This window comes from Crocodylus siamensis, chromosome 2, assembly GCF_052110815.1.
Source record: "Crocodylus siamensis isolate JL-2025a chromosome 2, ASM5211081v1, whole genome shotgun sequence".
Lineage (NCBI taxonomy): Eukaryota > Metazoa > Chordata > Crocodylia > Crocodylidae > Crocodylus > Crocodylus siamensis.
In genome coordinates, this window is record NC_143396.1 from 35,252,726 (window position 1) to 35,279,685 (window position 26,960).

The window sequence follows — 26,960 nt, forward strand, 5'->3', positions numbered from 1 at the left end:
AGATGGGATGGGCTCCACCTTTCCCCTAAAGGTAAGCGTATGTTTTCTTCTAGGTTGGTGGACCCCCTCTGGCAGGCTTTAAACTAGGCTCGTTGGGGGAAGGGGAAGACAAGGGTGGAGGAATCATCGGACTGCCAGACCAAGCAACACCCACAAGTACAGCCCAGCCTAGACCGACGAGCAAAACATATACACAGGTAAGCGACAGGGGTCAGAGTAATGCTGAAAGTAGAGGGCCAGTACACACATCCATAGGAGGCCTCAAACGCCTCTACACAAACGCTCATAGTATGGGAAACAAGCAGGAAGAACTCACCCTCCAGCTAGCTGACACCAACCCGGACATAGTGGGGATCACTGAAACATGGTGAGACTCAACACATGACTGGGCGATGAATATCAAGGGCTATAGGCTGTACAGGAGGGACAGGATAGGAAGGAAAGGTGTGGGCGTGGCACTCTACATTAATGAGGAATACCCATCCTCGTCAATTAACAAATAATCAGAGGAAGGGCACTCTGAAGTGCTTTGGGTTAGAATACAAGGCAGTCAAGGGGAAAGAGACTTAACAGTGGGGGTCTACTACAGACCTCCCAACCAAGGAGAAGAGCTAGATCAGGAATTCTTAGGTCAGCTCACAGCGGTAGTGAAGTCAAAGGATGTGGTAGTCATGGGGGACCAGAACTTCCTGGATATCTGCTGGGAAGAGCAGTCAGCCAGATCTGACTGCTCACATAGGTTCCTAGCCCAAATGCAGGACCTCCTTCTAGCCCAGGAGGTGCACAGCCCCACCAGAGGAGACACCTTCTTGGACCTGGTGCTGGCCACGGGAGACGACCTGGTGAGGGAGCTGTGAGTGCTTGATCACCTGGGAGACAGTGATCATTGCCTGCTGGAATTCACCATCCAGTGCAAGGCAGCAGCCCTAGATTTCAGGAGGGCAGACTTCAATGAGCTAAGGAGAACAGTCAGGGAAGCACCGAGGTCCCAGAGGGGAAGGGAGCCAGATGTCCAAGGAGAGTGGTCCTCCAAGCCTAAAGGGAGGTAATCCCAATACGGATCAAAGGGAAGAGGAGGGCACAGAAGCCCCCATGGCTCACCAAAAGCATCTGGGAATGTATCCTAGCTAAAAGGGAGGTGTACACCCAATGGAAAGGAGGGGACATCACTAGGGATGACTATACTGCAGTTGCTTGGGGAAGTAGGGGGGCAGTCAGGAAGGTCAAGGCAGAGGTGGACCTGGGACTAGCTTCCTGGATTAAGGACAACAAGTCCTTTTTTAAATACATAGGAGGCAAAAAGAAGGTTCTGAGTAATGTGGGGCCCCTGCAAGGCACACTAGGAAATTTGGTCGTCACACCAGATGACAAAGCCAACATATTTAACGATTTCTTTGCCTCCATTTTCCTAAGCAGGTACTGAAACAGTCACCTCCCCACTGGGCCCCCCCTCAGGCCCCAGGGGAGGCACACCTAGGCCAAGGGTTAGTGAGGAACTAGTTAGGGAACTTATGGAGGAGCTGGATGTATTCAAGTCAGCTGGTCCGGATGATCTTCACCCTATAGTACTGAGGGAATTAGCTGAGGTCATTGCAGGACCCCTGGCACGGCTTTACGAGCACTCATGGTACTCTGGAGTGGTGCCAGAGGACTGGAAGAGGGCCAGCATGGTTCCCATCTTCAAAAAGGGGAAGAAGGAGGATCCAGGAAACTATAGGCCAGTTAGTCTTACCTCGATCCTGGGCAAGCTTTTTGAAAAAATTATTCCGGTGCATATCCACGAGGGGCCAGCAGGGGAGATCATGCTTACGGGCAACCAACATGGGTTCATTAGTGGCAGGTCCTGTCAGACCACCCTGGTGGCCTTCTATGATTAGATCACCAAATTATTAGATGCAGGGGTAGCAGTGGACATAGTCCTCCTGGACTTTTGGAACATCTTTGACACTGTCTCTCACCCTGTTCTCATTAAGAAACTGGGAGACTGTAGTGTCGACACCCACACAGTCAATTGGGTCACCAACTGGCTGGGGGGCCGCACCAAGAGAGTGGTAATGGATGGGTCATTTTCGACCTGGAGGGATGTGGGCAGTGGGGTTCCGCAGGGCTCAGTCCTCAGGCCCACACTGTTCAACATCTTCATCAGTGACTTGGATGAGGGGGTAAAAAGCACCTTGTTCAAATTTGCTGATGACACTAAGATGTGGGGGGATGTGGGCACATTAAAAGGGAGGAATAGGCTGCAATCGGACCTAGATAGGTTACAAGGATGGGTGGATGAGAATAGGATGGGATTCAACACCGACAAGTGCAAAGTGATGTACCTGGGGAGGAAGAACCAGCACCATACCTACAGGTTGGGGAAATTCCTTCTTGTCAGTACAGAGGCAGAAACGGATCTTGGAGTCATCATTGATGCCTAGATGAATATGGGCTGGCAGTGTGGGGATGCAGTCAGGAAGGCCAACTGCACTTTGTCTTGCATCCCTAGATGCATCTCAAGCAGGTCCAAGGAGGTGATACTTCCCCTCTATGTGGCACTGGTCAGGCCGCAGCTGGAGTACTGTGTCCAGTTCTGGGTGCCGCACTTCAAGAGGGATGTGGTCAGCTTGGAGAGGGTCCAGTGGAGGGCCACTTGCATGATCAGGGGGCAGCAGGGCAGGCCCTATGAGGAGAGGCTATGGGACCTGAACCTGTTCAGCCTCCACAAGAGAAGACTGAGGGGGGATCTAATGGCCTGTTACAAACTAGTCAGGGGGGACCAGCAGGCACTGGGGAAGTCCCTGTTCCCCCAAGCACTGCAGGAGTGACCAGGAATAACGGTCACAAGCTGGCAGAGGGTAGATTTAGGCTAGATATCAGGAGGCACTACTTCACGGTCAGGGCGGCTAGGATCTGGAACCAACTTCCAAGAGAAGTGGTGCTGGCTACTACCCTGGGGGTCTTTAAGAGGAAGCTAGATGTGCACCTTGCTGGGGTTGTTTGACCCCAGTACTCTTTCCTACCATGGCAGGGGGTCGGACTAGATGATCTGCTCAGGTCCCTTCCGACCCTAGAAACTATGAAACTTTCTCGCAAAGGCCATGCACTCTAGCCTCTAAGGTGCTAGCTATTAGGACCAGATACTTTGACCCCTAGTATGTCCTGCTTGCAGGGCATGCCCCTTGAGTCTCCTGCCATGCCTTGATTTTGTGAGATTGAGGAAGGGTCCTTGGTCATTGTCACGGAGTCACAGAAGGGCTCCGTGATTGTGAGAGTGATTGGCAGGGCTGCCAATCACCCAGGCAGCTCAGGTGCCTGGTTGCCAGGGGCCACCAGGTGGTCACATGACCGGAAGGGGGCAGGGCCAGGCCTTTAAAACCAGCTCAGGCCAGAGCCTGAGACACAGTTCCCTTCTGGCTGCCGCAGGAGCAGGAGCTCTGCGGCTGAGCTGAGCGGCCGGGGTTAGTGGCTACTACTTCATCGCGCTAACCGGCTGCAATGATGCAGGGAACAGGATCGCCCTAACTGGAGGTAGGATTGAGAGCCCTGGTGGGGCTTGGAGTTATTAGGCGTGTGGAGCCTTTGCTTATGTTATAGCCAGATGGCTTGAGTGTTTAGTTATAGTTTACATCCGGAGGACCGGGGAGGCTGTAGGGGAGCGAGGAGGCCTCAAGGGGAGCTTCCCCACAGCTTGGGGGTTCCCAGTGCCCAGTTGGGCATAGTGCCAGGGGCACTATTGTCGGTGCGATAGGGCACCATATTGCGCCGGCGAGGCGCAGGGTGCGGGGTTACAGACCCCGGCCCATAAGGGCGGTGTTTAGCCCTGGAGCGGGGCAACGACAGAGCGCGAGGCGCAGAGTCAGCCTCGAGAGGGCAAGGCCCCTGGAGCGGGGCAGAGACAGAGCGCGAGAGACGCAGAGTCAGCCCCGAGAGGGCAAGGCCCAAGGCAGGGCAGAGACAGTGCGCGAGGCACGCAGAGTCAGCCCCGAGAGGGCAAGGCCCAAGGCGGGGCAGAGACAGTGCGCGAGGCACGTGGAGTCAGCCCAGAGGGGGCAAGGCCCCAGCGGGGCAAGGCCCAGCAAGGCGACCTAGCCAGGCCTGGCTAGCGGCCCAAGGGCATCGAGCCTAGGGGGCGATAGAGCTAAGGCCAGGGCGATAAGAGCAGCCTAACTAGCCATCAAAGGGCGCCGAGAGCAGGACGGCGATAGCGCCGGTCCAAGGGCGCCGAGAGCAGGACGGCGATAGTGCCGGTCCAAGGGCGCCGAGAGCAGGACGGCGATAGCGCTAAGGCGAGGGCGGCGAGAGCGAGCCGGCCCGAGGGCGCCGAGGCTAGAGCCGCGATAGAGCCGAGATCCGGGCGGCGAGAGCGTGCCGGCCCAAGGGCGCCGAGGCTAGGGCGGCGAGAGCGTGCCGGCCCAGGGCGCCGAGGCTAGGGCGGCGAGAGCGCTCCAAACGGGTGGCCGAGCTGGCGGTGAGCCAGGCGCCGGCTAGAACCCGGCTCAGGGGGCGCCGGTAGTGAGCGGCGCTGGCGAGCCGACCCAGGAGGTGCCAGCAGGTAGCTGGCTGCTAGCAGGACAGGCCCAAGGCGTGGGAACGGGCCAGAGATTGGGGCCCGACCCAAGGAGGCGCCAGGTGGGCGAAGAGCCCGGTGCCCGAGAGTGAGAGCAAGGGCACCCGAGGGGCGAGGGACCATACAAGCGTCCCCCAGAACAGCTGCGAGGCTTGGGGCGTGCTAAGGGGGAGGCTTGGAGGCACGCATTGCCCTTAAGGCAGGACGCTTATCAAATACCCGTCTGGGAATAGGGACGACTAACAAGACCGTCCATTAGGGAAACTGGCAGCCTCCACATCATATATCTTACCATCAAAGTCGTGGCGGGCGAGGTTCTGAGGGTGCTACGTCACCCTAACGTGACGGTAGGCGGCGCTAGGGGGTTCACGGCCGCCCCTAGTCGCCGCTCCCTCACAGTCATCCACAGGTACTCCCACAAGCTTCATGTACCAATGGTTCTTGGGGCTCCTCCTCCCCTTGCACCTTATCTACACGCCAATCAGGTCTTACACAGGGATTCACACTATGGTTCCTTCAAGCAGGATGGCTCCATGCTAGTGACGCACAATTGAACAATTTGGCCCATTACATTTAGCAGAGATTTGTGAGGCCCTTAGGCTAAAGACATCAACTTAATCGTTACGAATAAATAAATAATTTACATGATCTGGGGTAACTCAGAGATGGATCACTCCATGCCCTCTGGTGACTGTGATTCATTCATTTCCTCTGAGAAGAAATAAACCAAACCTTTAGTAAATAAATAGTTCATGCAAGTCCCAATTAATTCATATGCAAATCTCTCTGCACCGTCTGGCACCAGTAATTCATTCATCTCCTCGGGGAATCAAAGAAATCAAGCCCTCTCAGAATAAATAGTTCATATGAGTCTTAATCTATTAATTGCCCCAAATTCATCAACTCTATTCCATACCTGACATCAGTCTTTAAGGCTTCTGGCTAGTGGATTAATCTAGTCCACATCCAATTAAAGTTAATCCAAACTCAAAAGAACCACTCAGTGAAAATAAATGGTGTGTTCTCAATCCCAAGCACTCTCCAGTAACTCACATCCACCACTTCTGCATCTTCCTCTGGTGAAGTGTCAATAACTGGGGACTTCTCCTGTGCCATGGCTTGCTTGCTCTCTTTCACCCACATGTTTGGATGACTGGGGGCTGAAGACTCCTCTGACCCTCCAGTCTGCAGAGCAGGTCCCTTCACCCACTCATAATGTCCCAGTAGAGAGTCTGCTGCCTCTGGGCTCTGAATCCTGCCTCCCAACTTCCTGAAGCCTTTCTCTCACTGGCACGGGTTGCTCACTTATGACATCAGCCCCAGTGTACTGGCCATTCCGCAGTTGGCATGAGCTTGTAAAATGGGGCCGATGTTGCACCCACAGCTCTACCACCTGTGTCATTGCCGGCCTGCGGGTAAGCATGGACTGTCTCATGCTATCACCGGGCTTATGTTCTGTCCCTGGACACCACTGGGGATGCTTCCTGGGGTATTGTCGTTCCAGCACTGCCCCACTGGGTACTCCCTGCTATGACATAAGCACATGCAGGAGTTCCCCGGGTCAGGTTAAACTTTTGTAGTTTGGGTTAACTCTTTATTGATCTAAAGTTATTACAACTCCTGAGGTGAAATAACTTAGATTGGGTGTGCCATTTTTTGGTTGATTTAAGCCCCGTGAAAGCCTACACACCTTGGTTAGGTTGATTTAAATGTAATTCTTGTACATACCCTCAATGTGCATATCAACAGTGAAGCAAATCCATTATCACCTACAAACTCTGGTTCAGATTCATTTCTCACTGACAGCAGTATAATTCAGCACATACTTCACTGCAATCAATGGAATAAACTAATCTTCTTTGATCATCACCCAGCTGTGAAGTGCTTGCATGAATTTTGGTTTGGCTGTGTGTTTCCCTGGCCCATCTGCATAAGAGATATAATACTGCCTCTCAGGGACCTAGAAAAGATGTATTTTTAAAGGATTTAAAGCCTTCCAGTGAGAGGCACTCTTGTAAATACAAACCTCTTCCTGCCTGCTAGTAATAATGGCAACAGCTTTTTGCTATTGCAGATCAAAACAAACAAGAATAAAAGAACTGGCTCACATTCATTGTGTGCTTTTAAACTAAATAAAAATCAACACATTGGCGGCTTCTACTATGCAATGGCTAGGTGCCAGCAATCTTAATCAGTTTTACTTTTTATTTAGCAGTGCCAACTATCTAGCATCATTGAAGTTACCTATTCTTAGCACTGGCCCTGTAACAAGAATAAAAACTTGGCTAAAAACTGGCACTTAAAAAGAAAAACAACAACAAAACTCTAACATGAAACAAAAAACCCCTCCAATAAATAGGCATGCCAAACCATGGGATTTGAAAAGTAGTTGCTGCTTTCATATTTCCTCATCATTAATTGAAGGGAATTCTGTGACCCTCCTTTAAGTATAAAAGAGGCAGGAGCTAGACTTTTTACATAGCAATGCCCAGGTTTCTAACAGATTATGTGACAGCTCCTGCTTCAAACATGTTGGCAATCATGGGACACAGCCTCAGGGAACTGCTGTATTTGATGCTAAAGCTGTTTCTGTGGCATTCCCTTCCCTCATAGTCCTTAGCCTAAGTGCTTTTTATTAGAAAACAAGTTGTATTTTGGGAGCTCAGTTGTTATTGTATTTCCACTGGAAACTTCAGCTCTTGTATCCTTTACATGAAAGTGGACAACTCACTGTAAAAGATATAGGAACTGAAGGCAAGGTAGAGGTGCACCTTATGTAGAAATTACCTGCAGTAGAGATACAGGACTTCACTCGCTAAGGTTGGCAAACTGTCAGTTTCTCTCATGAGCACTAAAAATTTGTGTCTGCATCTTAAACAGAAACTGGGTGGTATAGCATGAATGACACAAAAAGATACATTTAGTACTAGTCATAATGGTGGATCACATAATATAAACACATCTATATTGGGAATTGGACAGATGTTTGACTGTTGTTGGGGGGCTTTTTGGATTAACAGTTACAGCAGAAAGTGCTGTACAACATTTAAATTTTTGTCCATAGTTTTGTATCTGTCAGAGACAAACAGATGTGCTGATACTAAAGCTCTTTTTAAAATCTTTTTAATCATGAAATATGACACAGCGATTCTGCCCTTCTAAATTAAGCAGCACATCTACATTTGCACAATTGCAAAACACTTCTTTTAAAATTGTGTCCTGGACTGAGTCTTATCCTTCTCATGTTATTTTCAGTACTTTTCAGAGCGGTCATTCTTTATTCAAAAGAGTTCAGTGGCAGAGGCAGACAACTCAAACCCTTGTTTATACAAATTATGAATAAATACAATTAGGGAGTCCAGCTGTTGGAGAAGACTGTCAACTTGCAGACATGACAAGAATAAAAAACAGCTAGTTTGGGAAGAATAAGAAACTAAGACAAATTAAACCATGCTACAGAGTTTGTGGTGTACAAACGTGTACATATTATTTACATTTCACATGCTATGTGCAATTAGTGCATCTGCTTGGTACATGTACCTATACTTTATCTTTGAATAAAGCCCTGCTGTTTCTCTCGTTCTTTGAAGATGGGGGGACTGATCCTGGAAAGGCTAACTTCAGTAAGGGGGTAAAGCTATATGTATGCATAAATATTTACATAATTGACTTGGCTGATATTGAGCAACTATTGCTGGTAACTATATCTGGTGTATGTGTGGATGAAATGATTGTTTTGTGTTTGTGTATGCTTGTGTGTAATGATGTGTATGATGATTTGTGTGTGTTTGTATGAACCTCTATGTCTAACTCACGTAATCAATAAACGTGGCACCTTGCCTTATCTCCCTTTATAAAGTCTCATTCGTGATTTGAGCAATTGGCAATTTGTGTAACACTGTGAAGTCTCCACTCTCCAGTGCTTACATACATGATGTGTTAATTTTGGCAGCACTTTAAATTTTGGCATATTAATATAATAATTGGAATTGAATGATGAAACAGAACTAAATAGTGGCTTTGAAGTATGTGTGAAGACATGGAAAATGAACCCAAGAGAAGGGGGACTGAAGGCAGATGACACAGAGAATTTTAAAAAAATGACAAGATTATGCACTCCAGGAAGAAACAAATCATGCTGGGTGTTTTTGGAGCTAGTGCCATTTGCAATTTTTTTTGCAGTCATTTCTCATAACTGTGTCAGCCCTCAAGAGATTTCTTGATGGATGAAATTGTTCAGTCATCAGTAAATATCTAATGAGATTGAAATATTTCAATAACTGCAAGGCTTCTTTTATATAAAGTTTTCCATTGACCTACAAATAACTGCAGCCTTTGAGAGGTGAACAAGGAAAGACTGACTGACACCGATTACCCTTTTTGACTTTGGAATTGATCATGTCTTTTGCTTTGCTAAGTATTTGGATATTGTCCCTTATCCACTGAAGACAAAATAGACTTTTTGCAAAACAAGCTGAAATATTCAAGTGTGTCTCATGGGTGACCTACAGCTGAAAAATTTAGAGAATTTTTATGTATAAGAAATGGGAAAGAGACAAGTAACTCAGCAAAATTTTCAAGGCCACTATAGAAGAATGACCTCCTAGTGGTAGAAGAAACACTTGGTGTGTGGGCAGAACATGGAAATTAAGAAGTGAATGGGATGGAGCAGCTGTTCACAGGGCACAGCTGTTTCCAGAGCTGCTCACAGGGCACAGTTCATATACAGCTGTTCACAGGGCACAGAGCAGAGACAAACTGGATGGATGTCAGGCAGGAGACTCAGGGGCTACATCAGATACAGCTGTGGAAAGAGTACTTGCACTGGAGGGCCCAATAAAGGGATATAAAGAGAGCTCAGTAGAGCAGGATAGGGAAACCTCTTGTACTAGACTCATTTATTACATAATAAAGTGAAAAGAGGTACAAAGCAGTCCTCACCTCCAAGTACATTATCATCTGATAGCTGTCTGATTTTAGGCATATCTGGTGCTCATATCTGTTTGGTATCAATGTGTAATAATAAATAATATGTCAATCAATAATATTGCTGTAGCTAGGTCTTAGTTAAAATTATTCTTGGTCACTTGATGAAATTCATATTGACACCAAGTGCTGTAATCTATATATTATTTGCTTGACAGTACAGAAGTACACAAGGGAAATAAATAATAGACATTGAAAAAAATACTGTGTTTACAGGGCTCCCCAGTATAGCTCTGCCAGTACTTTCCAAGGATAGTAATTGTCTCCATTTGGCAGATGTAGAAACTGAGGCATAGAAAAGGTATAGATCTCAACCCATGTCACACTGTTGCTTGGTTTGGGTAGTCTCAGTGCTATATCTTTTGATTGCTTCCAAGAAAGCAAAACTAATAGTTGTACTTCCTGCCTTTCTTTTTTTCCCTGGATGCTTGGAAGAAAGTGGAATAGTTGTGTGTGTGTGTGTGTGTGTGTGTGTGTGTGTGTGTGAGAGAGAGAGCGAGAGAGAGAGAGAGAGAGTGCATGTTCATGTGCAATAGGGCTGTGTGAAATTTCATTGGCTGTTTTGTTTCAATGCTGTTTCAACTTGTTTTGAGCTTAAAACAGTGAAATTGAAATGAAACAGAGGGCTTCAAAGGAGCTTTGAAATGAAAAGAGGGTATGCAAAATGTTTCAGAAGTTTCAAAACGTTTCGAGTTTCAAAGCTGAAGCTGGGCTTCCCTGAAGGGAAACAGAAAGTAAGGAGAGGGAGGAGGAAGAGTGGAGAAGGTGAGGTGGGGTGGGGTAGGGCGGGAAGGACTGCTCTGATATTGACTGTGTAGCTAGCCAGTGACTGTCATCCTTCTCTGAGGTTGCTTCCAATCCCAGCGCTCTGGGGGAGGAATGGAAAAACAGCTTAAAAGGCAGCATTGTTTGAACTGCCCTGCTTTCTGTCTTGATGTCACTTACTGAGTTGTGTGTTCCAGCAGCTCAGGATCAGACAACTACAACTAGCACTGATCTTCTAAATGATTCCCTACTTGCTAGGCTAGTCCAGCAAAAGGGATTTCAGAATATGTTTTTTCTAGGCACTTTTATTTTATTATTATATTCATTGCTTTATTCTTTTGAATTTTATAATTATATTGGATAGGATTACTATGGAATTTAATGTATATAGGAAGGCAAATGCATTTATATTTTATTTCTATACATTTAAAGCTTTGCAGCATACATACATACATACATACCTAATAGAATTTATATACGAAGACAGATATATGTATAGTTGCATGTATATTTGTTTTTATGCATTTATTCTTTGCACCACACCTACATTATTGAATTTATATAGGGAGAAATATATATTTCTATTTGTTTGAATACATTTCTTCTTTTCACCACACACCTACATTTCTGAATTTATATGGGAGAAAAATATATTTCTATTGGTTTTTATATATTTCTTCATTGCCCCACACCTACATTTTTAAATTTATATAGGAATGTGAATACATTTATATATTTGTAGGAAAGGAACAAACCATGAAGCGTGGTGAAAAGGCAGGTGGCCAGCCTTCAGGGAGGGATGGAAGAGGGGGTAGAGGGAGAGCTGTAAGTTTCCCCCCACACCAAACTGGGACATAGGCTCTTTCCTCCAGCTAGAATGGATGAGACTTCTACAAGCAGCAAGGATAGGGGAGCAGTGCCACTGCCTGTGCCTGTGCCTGAGACTGCATCCCCACCATGAGCACCAGCCATTACACCCACCACCACCACCATGATGACAATAAGAAGCAGCAGCACCAGTATGGCAGCCTACTCCACCCCTATGTCACTTCCCATGCTGAGCATTGCAATGCCAGAGGAAGAGCTGGCGCTGGATCTGAATCTTGGTGCCCTAGCAAGGGAAATTCTGGGAAAGGAGGAGGAATCATCTGAGTCTGTGCTCAACACCCCTCAACTTTCCACTAGAGCTAGGTCTCCTTCCTCAGAAGGCACTTCGGAGGAGTTTGACGTAGAGATGGAGGCAAGTGGCTCAGCTGAGTCAACTCCTCTTGTTGTGCCTCTGTATGCTGAGGAGGAGGAAAGTGAAGCAGCATCCACACATGCACCCGCACCCCAGAAGCAAGTGCGTAGTGTGGTGTGGGATAATTTTGAGCTGGATGATAATCCCATGTATGCTATCTGTCTGTACTGCTGAGCAAAAACCAGCCGGGGCAAAGGAATAAAACACATGAGCACCATGGGATGCTGATGCATCTCCACTGGCACCACTCCCTTGCCCTTACTCCGCCTCAGCCTGGCACCAGCAGGAGCGTGCCCAAAGGGTAGTCCCCCTCTTGCTCCAAGGACCCCATCCCCCCCAAAGCAGAGGCAGGCCATCCTGGAACACTGGGGAAAGGTGGGCAGAAAGTAGGGCACTTTGCAAGGATGAGTAAGATCACCCAGAGCACTGGGGAGATGCTTGCTGTCAATGGCCAGCCCTTCTCCTTAGTTGAGCAGCCAGGGTTCAGGTGGCTCATAGTGCTCGTGGCCCTATCATATGTTGAAGTAGATTTATCCAGGCCTCTAACTTGACTATAAATTTATCCAGGCCTCTAACTTGACTTCAGAGTGAAAAAAAAAAAATGCTCTTGCTTCATATTTTAAGATAAGAAAAACTCTTCTGCTTATTATGACTCCATGCACAGTTCTTTGGGAACAACTGTTTCTCTCCTAAAAACAAAAAGGTGATAACAGTTCTCAAAACAAAATGTGAGGCCCGGCTGTGAAAAGTGGTTTGTACATTGTTCCCTCTCAGGATCAGGTCTCAGATATTGGAGGCAGAGGAATGTGCCCCCACAGGTAGTTGGGTATTGTTGTCTTTGATAGATTCTGGTGTGCAGTTTGTGGTGGTACTGGAGATTATTGGCAGGTTTTGTATTTTGAGCTGTAGGAAGCTGGCTTTAGTTCTGGTGAATTTACAAGCCACTTTTCAGAGCTGGGCCTAAGAACTGCACTTTATCAGCCTCCTAGGTAGTAGGTACAGAAACTCATGGACTCAGTATAGACACTGGAATTATGACACACCACAACCTGCTGGACATCTGACTCCCCAGGTACCTCTGCACTTTTACCTGAGCTGCTACAATCCCCTTCCCTTCCCCACCCCTAACCCCAGCCTGTCCCTCACTCCCTGACACCTCCATTTCCATTTTCACTGACTGGCTTTCTTGCCTGTATTGCATGCCAGGCCAGCCTCTGGCTTCTTTACTATGCCCCAGTGCCAGTGAGGGCGCATCTTCACACACATACATAGTCACACACACACACACACACACACACACACACACACACACACACACACACAGAGTGAGGACACACCTTAACAGACATGCTGGAGAAGAAGCTCCTGCAGGAGAGGAAAGAAGGGCTCTGTCATAGTTTGGCTACCTGAGATGCTGCTGGTGCTACTGTGCTAGGGCTCACTCACTAAATTATTTTATACTTGTTGCCATTTAAAGTGGTGGACTGAGATGAGGCTGTAGGGGAGGAGGAGACCTCACTGGAGCACACTACTGTGCTGTGTAGAGGCCCCAGTGCCAGTGAGGGCACACCTTAACACACACACAGTGTCACCCACCCATGTCATGTGTTTTGCTGTAAGCAGCCTGAGGTGCAGGGTCCCAGAAGCCAGAACTCCCTACACCTATCTTCCTGACAGCTGGTGGGCTTTGTGGCCTCAGTAGGGGACAGCATCCCTGCAGTTTTCACCCCCCTGTGCCTTAACACACACACATTGTCGCCCATGTCATGAGTTTTGCTTGTCAGCAGCTTGAGGTGCAGTTTCTGAGAAACCCCTGCATCTATCTCCTTGAAACGTGGCAGGTTTTGTGGTCTCAGCAGGGGCTACCATCTCTGCAGTTTTCACTCCCCTGTGCCTTCACACATACAAGTGACACAAGGTTTGCTTTCACAATTTTTGAGGTAAAGTTTCCCAGAAACTCCTGTACCTATCTCTGGGAAGCATGGCAGAATTCATGGCCTTGGGAGGGGCAACCATCTCTGCAAGTTTCATCCAAATCAGGCAAAAAATAACAAAGTTATAGGCTGTTTTGTCCTTCCTCATTATAGCCTATGGGCAAAATGTCAAAACAGTGTCAAAACAGCATCGAAACAGTGAAATGCAATGGAACAGCAGTTTTGAAATGAAACAAAATTCAAAGCACAACACCGTTCCGTTGAAAAGTCAAAATGCAAGTCGAAATGGAACAGTGTCGTTTCGCACAGCCCCCTGTGGAGAAAGCCTCATCAAGGGGAATTTAGTCAAAGAGCTTAACTTTCATTTTGTTCTCACCATTTTGTACATTCTAGACTCCTTCATGCTCTAGATCCAGTCTTCTGAAAACTTCGGTCTCACAGCTACAGGTCTCCCTGCTATTGCTTAATGGCAATTTGATTGTCCCACTGGAGTGTAACTGTTACGGGAAGCTGTGATCATGGCAGTCAAAGAGACCTCGCTGCCAGCTAGTCCCAAGGAGACATACTCCTGTCAATGGACAGTCAGTGAAGACTGCAATACAGCACAGTAATTCTGTTCATGGTGACCTTGTTGCTGGACAGATGGAAGGTTTTGTACCTGTTAGAGCTTAAGGTGTGTGGCAGTCTACTAGTTCAGAGCCAGCAATAGAACCCAGGTCTTATGGACTTCTTGCTCCATTTAAAGGATCATACTGTGTCCTGAATTATTAGTTAAATATATATAACATTTTTATCATTGCACTAAGATGTCTGCAAATGTATACATAATGTGACTGGGTCTGGATAAATGCACTAACTTTGAAGTTAATTTTAACCAAAGCTATGTAACAATTTGAGAATTTAAATGCAACAGAAGCAAAGGGATGTTGGATACTGGCTTTGCAGTGCAAGAGCTATGTGGATTTAGACTTTTACACTGAAATGAATCCAGCCTGGCACAGGCTCAACCCTTTTGAGCAACAATAAGAAAGAGCACAGATTTGGAGGCTTTGGAACTGATAGTCTTTTTGTTTATTTGACTCCTTCTGTTTGTCAGTATTTATTTTCAAAAGAAATATTGAACAGAAGGACCCTACCTTAAATTATTACTGTGGAATTCAAGGAAGAACTTTGTGAGAAGGATGCATTAATTTCTGATGACACTGAGATGTTTGTGTTTTTTATTAAAAATATCAGGCACAAAAAGCTTGGTGGCACTTTGACTAACACCCCAAAGATTTTTAAGATGACATATTTTAAAGCACTGATCTTGGTCCACTGCAGCTGTGGTTTAGTTTGAAGCTCTATTTGCATTCTTTAGTGATAAGGGACTATTTAAGCCACATGTTCTAAGTTCCAACAGTCAGGAATCACCAAAACATCCTGCTCTCTCTCCATCAGCCAAAGTTTTTCTATGCTCTGGGAACCATTCTCTGGCCTGTGAAGCAACTTTTGGACCTCTTTGCACCTTTGGAGCAATGTAAAAGAACATATTAGAAGCCAGAGTTTACTATACTTTTTATGTTAATGAATAGGAGACCTGACAGAAAGAAAATCAGGAAGAGACAACCCTCTGCTTGCATTCATTTTTTTGATCCATGTATCCACTCATTAAAAGAGCAACATACGTTGTTGCAAAAATGAAAGCATGCAGTCTAGCATAATAATTAGAATGATTAATCTTACCCTAGCAGACCAAGGAAGAGAGACAGGGTGAGGAGGAGGAGTAAACAGTTACATTTCCTGCATTTTTAAGTTATAACGTTCCCTTTACTGGTATATGCCCTGCTATTTCACGTCTTTAATATTACTGACAACACAAAACCAAATGGAAAATGCAAACAGGGCTTCACTTCCCTTAACTCAAGGCACTGAGCCTTGTAATTCTTTGTTGTACAAGATGCAATTGAAAAATAACAGCAGTTAGCTGCAGCTGAGGGCAATTTTTTTGCTGATCATACTGTAAAACAAACATTTTTTTCCTTTGAGTGTACTTCTAGATAGACTTAAAAGGTTCTACAAATAATGGAAAATGTATTTACCAGCAGACACAGTAGACAGTCTGCTGGTATAACAAATAGCACTTGAGAAAGTTTTAACTCACAATGTCTGATGTAATGCTTTACTGAAAATTGAATTGGAAATAGACCTAAGTTCTGCACCATGTGGAAGGGTGTTGCCAATTTAATTATAAAGAACTGGGCGTGAAATAGCCATCAATCCATTTTTTTCCACTAAAAAATCTTTTGATTTCCTCTAGCAAATACAAAATAACTGGAATAATTGTAGCCTGTCTGAGCTGTATATGCAAGAAGAACGGTGTATTAGGTAATATCTTTGAGTGGACCATCTACATCAACTCTTAGCCCATGGGCCAGACCCAGCCTATGAAGCAGTGTCATCCAGCCTGCAGTGTCATCCAGCCTAAGGTCCAGAAATTTGGCAACCGGGGAGTGGTGACAGTGTTAATTGCTGCTACCCTGCTGCCAAATTTTTGGGTCCATAGGGAGCTCTATGGGCCAGATAATGTGGCCCTGTGCACTAGATTGAGGAGGTACACAGATGGATCAGGGTGGTGTGCAGCCATGTTGGGCCCACAGACCAACCCCACCACCATTCATCTGGCTTACAGAGCCAGAAGGTTGGGTACCACTGATCTACATTGCTAGAAGAAATGTTAAACAAGCTTTTGGGCACAAAGCTTCCTCAAGTCTGAGAAATAAGCAGATATAGCCTAAATTAATGGCTTTAGTTTACTTCCATTATATAAATAAAAAAGGTCACCTGAAGAAGGTGAAGTGCACAATAAAGCTGTGGAATATTCACCGTTGGACTCTTAAATATCAACAAGTTCCTCCCTGTAGCTTATGCTCCAAAAAGACAGTTAAGGATTAGGTCCATTATTTCCTACTGAAAAGCAAACTTTAGTCTCTACTAAATTGCAAGTCTGATACAAATGAATACTTACCAGTGAGATCCTGGAAATTCTGTAGTTTTGTGAAGACCACCAACCATCAAACAAAACTTCAGATTTTGTCTCCAAATGATTTTTACTGTTAGATTTTAAAAGCTTCCAATTTCTCAAGAAACCCTTTGAAAGAAACTTAATGAATGCTAGCATTATTTATTACTCAGTCCATTAACACATTTTCACACAACTTCATTTGAAATATAGACATAGTTACTCTAAACTACAAGTACATGAAAGCCAGTGCATATTAAATAAGCACATCTCGAAGAGAACACTTCTTAGTTGTAAATGTTTTGTCTGGGTTATAATGATTGAAAATTGAGGAACTGATCTGTATGTATTAATATCAAAACTATTTTAAATAATAAATGCACTTTAAAAAGAGTAAGTTGAGGTAGCAGTGAACCTTTAACTATTCTTCTTCTCTCAGTGGTAATCTTCAGGAAGGAAAAAGGTGACTTACACATGTCTTTCTATTTAGAGAAATAACTGTTGACCTGCCTGCAGTTTTGATAGCCTATAATTCTATTATCCTGCGGTAAATTATTTATGTTATCCAGGCTTAAGTCACAAGCATTTCCCAGCATGTAACATGCTTAGATTTCAGTAGGAATCATTATAAATCATTCTATGGCACTGTCATACCAAGTTGTAGACAGCCAGGTCTGGGTCAGGAGAGGCAGCTGAGGTCCAAAGAGTGTATGGTGAGTTAGAGTGTAGGGAAGCTAGAAGATCCATCTAAGAAAGCAAGTCAGAGATCCAGAGGGTCAGACAAAGCATGGGCTAAAGAGGCTAGCTGGGTCAGGTATCCAGAAAATCAAACAATTGGATCAGGTATCCAAAGGGTCAGGCCAAACTTGGGGTCCATGGGCAAGCCAGGTCAGGTATCTGAAGGGTCTGTCAGAAAGCCAGTAGCAGCACAAGCTGAGTACAAAGCTGAACCTTGTTACCTAGGTGCTTCCTCTTCTGGGTCAGGGTTTTATATTGGAAGTAGTGAGGGGTCAGCTGACCCTGGATGGGCACTCCAGTGGCAGGGAGTGGGCATGTGGCAAGACTCAGCTGGAAGGTTCTGGCCACCTGTGTCTGACCCATGCTCTGCTGAGGAGGTGGCAGACCACAGTCTGACAGGCACAAATAAAAAACTTTACTATTTTAATATTATTCCTGTATAACAAGTGTAATGCGCCTAAATCCAAGTGAGACTTCAGTTTAAAAGTTTCATCATTCAGGGTGCTAGAGTTTCCTTTGAATATATAGCTTCAACAGTACTAGGATTCATAAACTGTCAATGATGAGCATTAGAACAGGGGTTCCACACGTTTTTGTGCTGTGGCCGGCCAAATCACGGCCCAGCAGTCACAGCTGACTGTGGCCAGAATTTCCAGCTGAAAGACAGGTAAGGCTACCCCATGCCCCGGGTGAGGCGGAAGGAGCCGTGACCTCTCTGTCCAGCTCTGTGGGGCCACAGCTTGCCTGTCTGCGGTCACTTTCGATCTGGTAGCTGACCATGCTGCAGACTGGCAGTCAACCCGCCACAGCCTGGCACCAGGCCATGGCCTCGGGATTGAGAACTCCTGCATTAGAACATCTGGAATAACCTTTAGGGCAACAGGCTTGCTTCACACCCTGTTATAAACTGCTACAGGCCACACATCCTGTTCATGTTTAGGGGCACAGAGGTGGAAGCCACAGTCATTCCGGTACTGTTCCATTGCTGGTTTCCAAAATATGTTCAGAACCCACTGGATGTCTAACCCTTATTTTTGTTTTTCCTGCATGGGTCTCAGATGCACAGTACAAGTTTCTTGGTACTAAATAGGGCCATGGTGATGGTTTCTTCCTTCCTGTGCAATATGGCTAGGGACAGACATTAAAAAAGCCTTAGCCTGAATTAATTAAATCTTTGCAGATTAGTCTAACCCAGGTAGGCTGAATCAGTTTTGTAACTACACAGACATCCCAGAAATACAGACACATGCCTGCAGTGACTCAGTCTATAAGCTGAGGGGCATGAGAGCAGCCCTCCTTTCCCTTCCATACAGCTGTGCTGGGTGGGGTGTGGCCATGCCCTGGCAGGACACTGTGATTAGGGAGGGCCCCCTCCTCCTTGATAAGAGAGCATTTATCAGCTCTGTTATCAGCAATTAATACCCCATCAGAAAACAAAGCCTCACTCATTAAAAGCTCTTCTTAAACAGCTTTTTCCAAAGGAAGGAATGCAGAGACATTACCAACTGAGCTGTTGATTACCTCCAAAAAACCCTAAAAAAAAGCAAAACTCTAAAAGCAAAACTCATGATATGTGTGACTTTCTGTGTGCGTTAAGGCACAGTGGGATGAAGACTGCGGGGATGGTATCCACTTCTGAGGCCATGAAGCCTGCCAGGTTTCAAGGAGATAGGTGCAGGGGTTTCTGGGAAACTGCTCCTCAAACTGTTGAAAGCAAAACTCATGACATGTGAGGCTATATGTGTGTTAAAGCACAGCAGGATGAAATTTGCAGGGATGGTAGGAAGGCACTACCAAGCTGTAAGCTTACAGATGCTATGTTCTGCTGCTGCTCCTGCTGCTACACAGACACAGATGCAGATGCAAAATGGCAGAGACCAGTTCATAACAGCTTTTTATGGTGTTTCTCTGTCCCTCCCTGAGAGCACTGCATTGGAAGGGACCTCAGGGACAGATCGTGTCACTGGCCAGCTACAGATGTCAATATCAGAGCAGTCCTTCCCTGCCTCCTCCCCCACCCTCTTCTTAGTTTCTCCTTCCCTGCAGGCCCACCTCTGAAACAGTTTGAAACATTCAAAACATTTCTGAAATGTTTCAGATGCATCTGTTTCATTTTGGAGCTTTTTCGGAACCTTGCATTTAGTTTTGGATTTGGTGTTTCAGCTGCTGAAACGTATACATCCGAAATGAAACGAAACGGCCGCCAAAATTTTGCACAGCCCTAGTCAGCAGTTGTTTTCTTCTTGTAAAAATATTTATTTCCTCCTTCCCTGTCTCTGCAATCTTTATTTTCAGTTTTGCTTAATTCTTCAGACTCCCTTCCCTCACTGCTTATACTCCCAACTAGGGGAACACCAAGTTGCAGATTGAATTTTACACTTCATTCTGATGGCTACAAGATCTGTGGTCATGCTTATCTCCTCAGGAAATTAATTTCAAAGCCTGGGCCCTGTTAACTAGAAAGCCCCATTTACTCATGAGCTTCATTCAGTCTTGAAGTTGACAGGTTCATAGACCCTCCAGCTCTGCTCCAAAAGACGAAACCATTCTCTGGAGTGCTAGATCTTGAATCATTGTCATTGAGAGATTTGAAGACTAGTTTCCAGATGCAGAATTTAACATTTTTTTCTAAGGAGCCAGTGTAGTTAGAAAAGCACATAGAGAAATATCCTTCGCTAGTAATATTTTAATTAATTGAAGTTATATTAAAGTTGGATTTCTCGTACCTTGCTACAGTGGTTCAAATAAAGCATCATCTGAAACATAAAGATTATATTTAGTTCTGGTATATTTGCCACTAAGATAGTATGAATGATCACAGTGTGAAGTTGTAGTGAAGTTTCCAAATGACTGGGTTTTAGTCTATAATGTAGAAACAGTAACTGTTGTTTCTATATAGAAACAACAATATAGATGGGGTTTTGGACACAAAGAGTGCCTGTACATGTGACAAAAATTGGCCATTTTTTGCAGTTTAATTGCATTATGTACATGCATCATGCATACATGTGCAGTTTTTTTTATGATTTAAATAAGTTTGCTATGTTGCAAACTAAGCCACAGCTGCATGTCATTTAGTTTGCAGTGTAGCTATTTGTAACATTGCAGCCTTTGACAATTTGTGCCCCTAACCCACCCACGGTGGGAGAGGTGGGCTGAAGACAGGAGCAGTAAGGGGCCTGATTCTATTTTGTTCTGTTTTCTTTTGCAGAGCCTGCCCACGTCTCCCCTGGCCAAAGGGTGAGCTGCCAGTGGGCTGAGCAGCCTCTGAGTTGCGGAGGACCCTGGTCCTTCCTTCCATGGTGGCAGCACCCCCCAAGGCTGCCCAGGCGGGCTGCTAGCAGGAGGGTGCTACCCCAGCTCAGCTTCAGAGAACAGTTGGATTGGGCTGGGTGCTGCCTGCGAGCTCGGGCAGCTCCCACCCACCAGCCATCTGCCTGGGTGGCCCTGGGGGCCCTACTGCTGTGGAGGGAGAATCTGGGGCCCCTGCAGCTCAGGGCCCACCAGCAGAAGACATGGTCAGGCTCTGTGGAACAAAAAAAGGGATCAGGTCCCTTGCTACATTTTTTTTCCCTCAGCAGAGCCTGCCCATGTGAGCTGCTGCTGGGCCATGCAGACCCTGGACTGCAGGGGGGCCTGGTCATAGATTTCATAGATTTCATAGACATTAGGGCTGGAAGGGACCTCGGGAGATCATCGAGTCCAGCCCCCTGCCCAAAGGGGAGGAAGTCAGCTGGGGTCATAGGATCCCAGCAAGATAAGCATCCAATTTACTCTTGAAGGTGTTCAATGTAGGTGCTTGAATCACCTTCTCTGGCAGACTGTTCCAGACCTTGGGGGCTTGGACAGTAAAGAAATTCTTCCTTATGTCCATCCTGAAATGGTCTTGCAGGAGTTTGTGACGGTTCGACCTCGTCATCCCTTGGGGCACTCTGGTGAACAAACGTTCCCCCAGATCCTGGTGGTCTCCCCTGATAAACTTATAGGTGGCCATCAGATCACCCCTGGAGCCTACGCTTTTCCAGGCTAAAGAGTCCCATGGCTCTCAGCCTGTCATCGTAAGATCTGTTTTCCTGACCTCTGATCATGCGCATGGCTCTCCTCTGGACTCTCTCAAGCTTCTCCACATCCTTTTTGAATTGTGGAGCCCAAAACTGGACGCAGTACTCCAGCTGCGGCCTCACCAAGGCCGAGTACAAGGGGAGAACGACGTCCTGGGATTTGCTCGAGAAGCATCTATGGATGCAAGCCAGCATTTTGGTCGCTTTACTAGCCGCAGCATCGCATTGCAGGCTCATGTTCATCTTGTGGTCAATGATGACCCCCAAGTCTCTTTCTTCTGTAGTGCTATCCAACGTAGCACTGCCGAGCCTATAAGGAAGCTGCAGGTTTTTCCTCCCAAGGTGGAGAACCTTGCATTTTTCGGTGTTAAACACCATCAGGTTCTCGTCTGCCCATTTGCTGAGCTTGTCCAGGTCAGCCTGGATCACCCACTTATCTTCTGGCATGGATGCTTTGCCCCAAAGTTTGGTGTCATCAGCGAACTTGGCCAGTCCACTCCTGACTCCAATGTCCACATCATTAATGAAGCTGTTGAACAGTATGGGTCTAAGGACAGAGCCTTGAGGGACCCCACTGGTCACAGGGCACCACGATGAGTGACTGCCATCAATTACAACCCTCTGGGTCCGACCACGGAGCCAGTTTCCCAGCCAGTGGATCGTGGTGGAGCCAAGGCCACAACTGGGCAGTTTGGCCAAGAGGTGATCATGGGATACCAGATCAAAAGCTTTTTTGAAGTCAAGATATATGACATCAATCTCTTTTCCCTTGTCCACGTGATAGGTCACCTGGTCATAGAAGGAAATGAGATTGGTCAAACAAGACCTACCCACAACAAACCCGTGCTGGCTATCCCTTAGGATGTTAGCCTGGGCCAGTCCATCAAGGATGGCCTCCTTAATAAACTTTTCTAGGATCTTCCCCAGGATAGAAGTCAGGCTAATGGGCCTGTAGTTAGCCGGATCCACTCTCCTCCCTTTCTTGAAGATCGGCACCACATTGGCCTTCTTCCAGTCTTCGGGCACTACACCTTCCCTCCGCAGCAGCAGCACCCCAGCGAGTGCTGCCCCGGTTCACAGGCAGCAGCCACCAGATTCAGCTCTTCCCTGAACCCATGTGGGGAGCAGCACTCAGCAGATTTGCAGCATGCAGCCTCAGGGAACAGTTGGATCCAGTGGGTACTGCCTGTGAGCTGGGGCAGCACCTGCACAGCTAGCACTTATTCTGGGTGGTCCCATGGGGTGCCGCCACTGTGGAGGGAAGGACCAGGCCCCTCTGCAGCTCAGGGGCTGCACAGCCCAGCAGCAGCTTATGCAGCCAGACTCCATCAGGGAAAAAATTAAAGTGGCATGAGGTCGGATTTTTTTTTTCTGCTGAGCTTGCTGACATCTCCTGTGGCCAGGGGGGCAAGCTGCCAGTGGGCCTTGAGCAAGGCAGCATCCCCAGGTGGCACCTGCAAGCTAGCAGTGCATCCAGGCAGCACTGGGGAGGGGGGTGCCGCCACCAGAAGGAAAGATCAAGGCCCCCTGCAGCTCAGGGGCCACTTCACCTGCCAGCAGCTCACCTCTTCCAGCCACAAGAGACATGGGAAAGCTCCACACAAAAAAAAAAAAAAAGATTGTCTCTCACTGTAAAGTGATGAAAGCCCCTAAATTGAAATAGTGGGTTTTTAACCATTGCAATTAAAAACCCACCTTTTTGATTTAAGGGACTAAACACCCATCACATGTACAAGTGGCCTAAATGCCCTAGCTTAGTTCATGAAAAGTTGTCTAGTATCTCTCCCAACTACATATGTACTCCAATAAAAGAAATTGCCATACAAATCCTGTTTTTCATATTACCTGGACCAACCTAGGTAACTACAAACATTTTATCTACACTTGAACTTGGAAACTCCTTATGTCAACAAGCCATGGGTCTCATCAACCTATTAACTAAGAACATGATCACCAGGTCCTGTATCTAATTGGAAAGAGGGTAATGAAAGCTCCAAATCTGTGATCTGGTTTTATTTTTGATTACATATATCCTTGTCAGGTAACTATATCTACAGGTCATGAATGCCACAGTTTTTACTTAAGGATTCCATTTGATGTATATTTCATCAGTCAAAACAAGTAACTTCTCCTCATCCTCTCTCTCCTACAATAGACTAACAGAGAAACAAAGGCAAGCTTTTTTCTAGAAGGGACAATGAGGACATTTGTGCTGTATTAGGTGAAAATGGTAAACTTTCCACACAGTCCATGAACAGTTTTATGATCTCATAAAATACTGCATTAAACACTTTTATTCTTTGTGGTCCACAGTAAAATGTTGTCATCATGCTATTATTAAAAATATAGTGCATTAATTACAAGAAGGGTGACTTAAATTATCCTCTAGCTTTGATCTCTGTGTCTTGTAATCTCCTTGGGGGAAACATATCTTGTTTCAACATTTCAAAGCATGGAACAATAGGAAACTATTTCTCTATAGTCTAAACAAACCGATTTATTAACAGCGATATAAGCACTTTGGATGAAAGATATTTTAGAAATTTTGTTCTATCAGAAAACATTATGTATAATAATAAGATCATTTACATCTACCATTCAAACAACTGTGATAATTTGCTTAAAAAAAAATAGGGGTAGACAGTTTCAAACTATTTTCTTTGTCCAAGGACGGCAAGGTACTGCCCCTAAGATGCATATATTCAGCCCTTATGCACTATTAAAATCTATCCATGTGTCCCTGGAAACCTAATTTGCCCAATATTTATTAGTTCAACAGAACTTGTGGTGCAAACAATGAATCAAAATTAAAGGATCATTAACATTTAGGTTTTACACAGGAACATCCTTTATGTAGTGACGTCATCTAAGTATTTTTCTGAAATGGCAGTGTGCAATAGCTTAGGAACATTTATAAAGCTGTGAGAGACTTATCAATGAACAAAAGAAAAAAAGACCACATGCTGAGTGCATGCTTGATAGTCTGTGCAATATACTGTGAAGTGCTACTTGTACTAGGCATGCCACAGAGCCATTGGTTTGAAAGGTTAATGATTGCAGCAATCACAATTTCAATTTACAGTAAATGGGATGACAGGAAGCCAAATACGAAATGGAGAGGTCCCACTGTGATGGTAGCTGAGCAACAATTCATCAACAACGGTACAAGAACACTATGAAACTAGAGTGCTAGAGACAACCTTTTGAGCCAGGGGAGGCCTGAGACTTCCATTAAGTCTATTTTTCAAACGATAATGTTAAAGCTTTAAAATTTCTAAATTACTGAACACAGGCATTGGTTCCTCCCTAGTGCTTATCCTTTTAATGGCTGTTAGCTTGTCTGAAGGCTCTTCTCTCACCCCCTCACATTTCTTTCTGTATTTCTCCTCTTGTCCTTAAAGTGTTGCCCTAATGGCTCTGGCCACTGCTAAAATAACCTTTTCCAGATGCACTAGATCAGTGCTTTTTGTGTATTTTCCACTTCTCTCTCCCTAGCACCTTAGCTGAGCCAATGCTCTGAGTGACTCTAAAGCAACCCAAGCACTACTCAAGTCTACACACCCACACACCTTTGCCCTTTTGCTTCCCTTGCCTCAAACGATTGTTTCTGGGGCCCAAAAGGGTGATGATAATAAAAGAGTTTATCATCTTACTGTTGAATGTAATGTGCAAGCATACAAAAATCCAATTGATTAAAATATCCTTAAAGGCTTTCTTTTTGTTGTTGTCTAATTAAAAACCATGTAATTGATCAATCTCTTAAATGTCATGCACATTACAGAAACACTTGATTCAGAAAGATGACATCTTTCTCATATTAACTGAAGCAGCAAGCAGCCTAAAGATATACATAGTAATTAACTGGACATAATTATGTAGGATAAATCACTTTTTTCTGTCATGACTATGCTGCCAGGATAGACACAGAGAAAAAATGTTATCTAGTAAAAGTGTTGTGGGAAAAATACACTTTTCATGCACAGTAACAATTTTTCATGCACAAAGGCCATTTAATATTTCAATAGGGATACCAATTACTATTAATCAAACATGGATTTCAAAGCGATTTAAAGTTGTCACATCTATTACAAGAATAGTCATGTGTGTCCAGCGGTACGTAGGAGTCTCAAATTCTTATAATCCTTCTGGCTTTGTGCTCATTATTATTAGCTATACAATGGTAGTACCTAGAGGCCAAGTGAGGTTAGGGAGTCCCACTGTGATAGGTACTGTAGAAAGGGAAAATACTAAAAAGTTCCTTACACAAAATACTTATAATCTAAGGCTTGCTTACATAGGAAGGTGTTATTCATGAAACCAGTATAATGATACCAGTACAGTTAAACTGGGTGTAGGGGTATATTTAGGAGAATGCAGTAGTGCAGTTACACTTCACTTTGGCTGTGCCCTACATGCATGGTGAGCTTTATGAACTCACCAGCATATCAACTTGGGGGCTGGTCGGAGTCCCTACTTTTATACACCTTTGGAGCCCAAGGGGTGAATGCCACTGCTGCTTGTTCTTTTCTTCATCCTCAACCTCTCGAATTCATCAGCAAGGGAAAAGAGGAGATAAGCATGGTGGTACTCACTCCCTAATCTTTGCAGATGAATGAAAGCAGGGGCTGAGCACCGCTGCCACTTGACTACTCAAAGGGAGGGGGAAAGTAAACGGCAGTGGTGTTCACCCCCTGGGCTCCAGATCAGGGTAAAAGCAGGGGCTCTGGCCAGACCTTGAACGGACCAGCTAATGAGTTCAGAGCTCTCTGACCTCACTGGGATCCAGGATCACAGTAAGGGGTGTGAAGCCATACCCCCTTCCATGATATGGCCACGCCCCTGTCACCACAATCCTGGATATGCCCCTTCCTGCATGGATACATTTATTCTGGTTTAGGTAGCTATTTTTGGTTTACCTTCCCAAGTGACATAAATTAAACTAAATAATATATCAGAATGAGAATATGTGTGTTAGCTCACTTAAGGATCACAGATGATTCACGTATCTACTAATTAAGTCTTGTATTACTTCTCTGAGGTAGTTATAAATATCCTGATGGTTAAACTGAGGATGTTACAGAGAGGTAAAAAGGTTAAATTACTTTCCAAAACCAAACTGCAAATCAACAGCAAAGTTAGGGGTACAATAAATACCAGAATTATGGTCTACTTATTTCTCCACCATCAGCATTATAACAGACTGCTTGTTACACTTTGCAGGAGCCCCAAACTTTAAAGTCTGGATCCAAAACTTTTCCTAAACTTTGCACAGTTTGAAGATACTCCCATTCAGATTTTTGTTTCCATTCACTGTAAAGACATGCACACACATCATGTTTTATGCAAACCTGGATCAGAACCTCCTCAATGCTTTCATGCTTTTATGATCTGAGGTTTGGATCATATTTCTTTTTAAGTTTCTCTTTAAGCAACCATTTCTGCACATAGTGTTGGAGCATATATGTTAGTAATGAACCACAAATACATGCAGTGAATAGAACCTTCAAAGTTATGTGCACTTAAACTTCCCTTCCTGTTTACAGCAGAGTGGTTTATTTATTTTTCTAACTTGAACAAAGACATCATATCTTCCTACTTAAACCCATGAGCAACTTTCTTTCCATTCATTTTCAAATTACTACTGATTTTCTGTGAGCTGAACATTACTTAATCTCATGCTAAA

The 26,960-nt window shown here is 45.2% G+C and overlaps 1 protein-coding gene across 3 annotated transcripts in view; it reads right to left on the bottom strand.

Moving 5' to 3' along the window:
• Nucleotides 1-26,960, bottom strand: part of KCNIP4 (potassium voltage-gated channel interacting protein 4) — a 212,259-nt gene that overhangs the window by 64,564 nt on the left and 120,735 nt on the right. The window contains exon 4 of one of the 3 annotated variants that reach the window (XM_090035695.1): nucleotides 16,485-16,607. The exons of the other annotated variants lie outside the window; for them this stretch is intronic. Within the exon in view, the coding sequence (XP_089891821.1) occupies nucleotides 16,485-16,607 (123 nt within the window). The remainder of the gene's footprint in view (nucleotides 1-16,484; nucleotides 16,608-26,960) is intronic. 3 annotated transcript variants of the gene reach the window in all.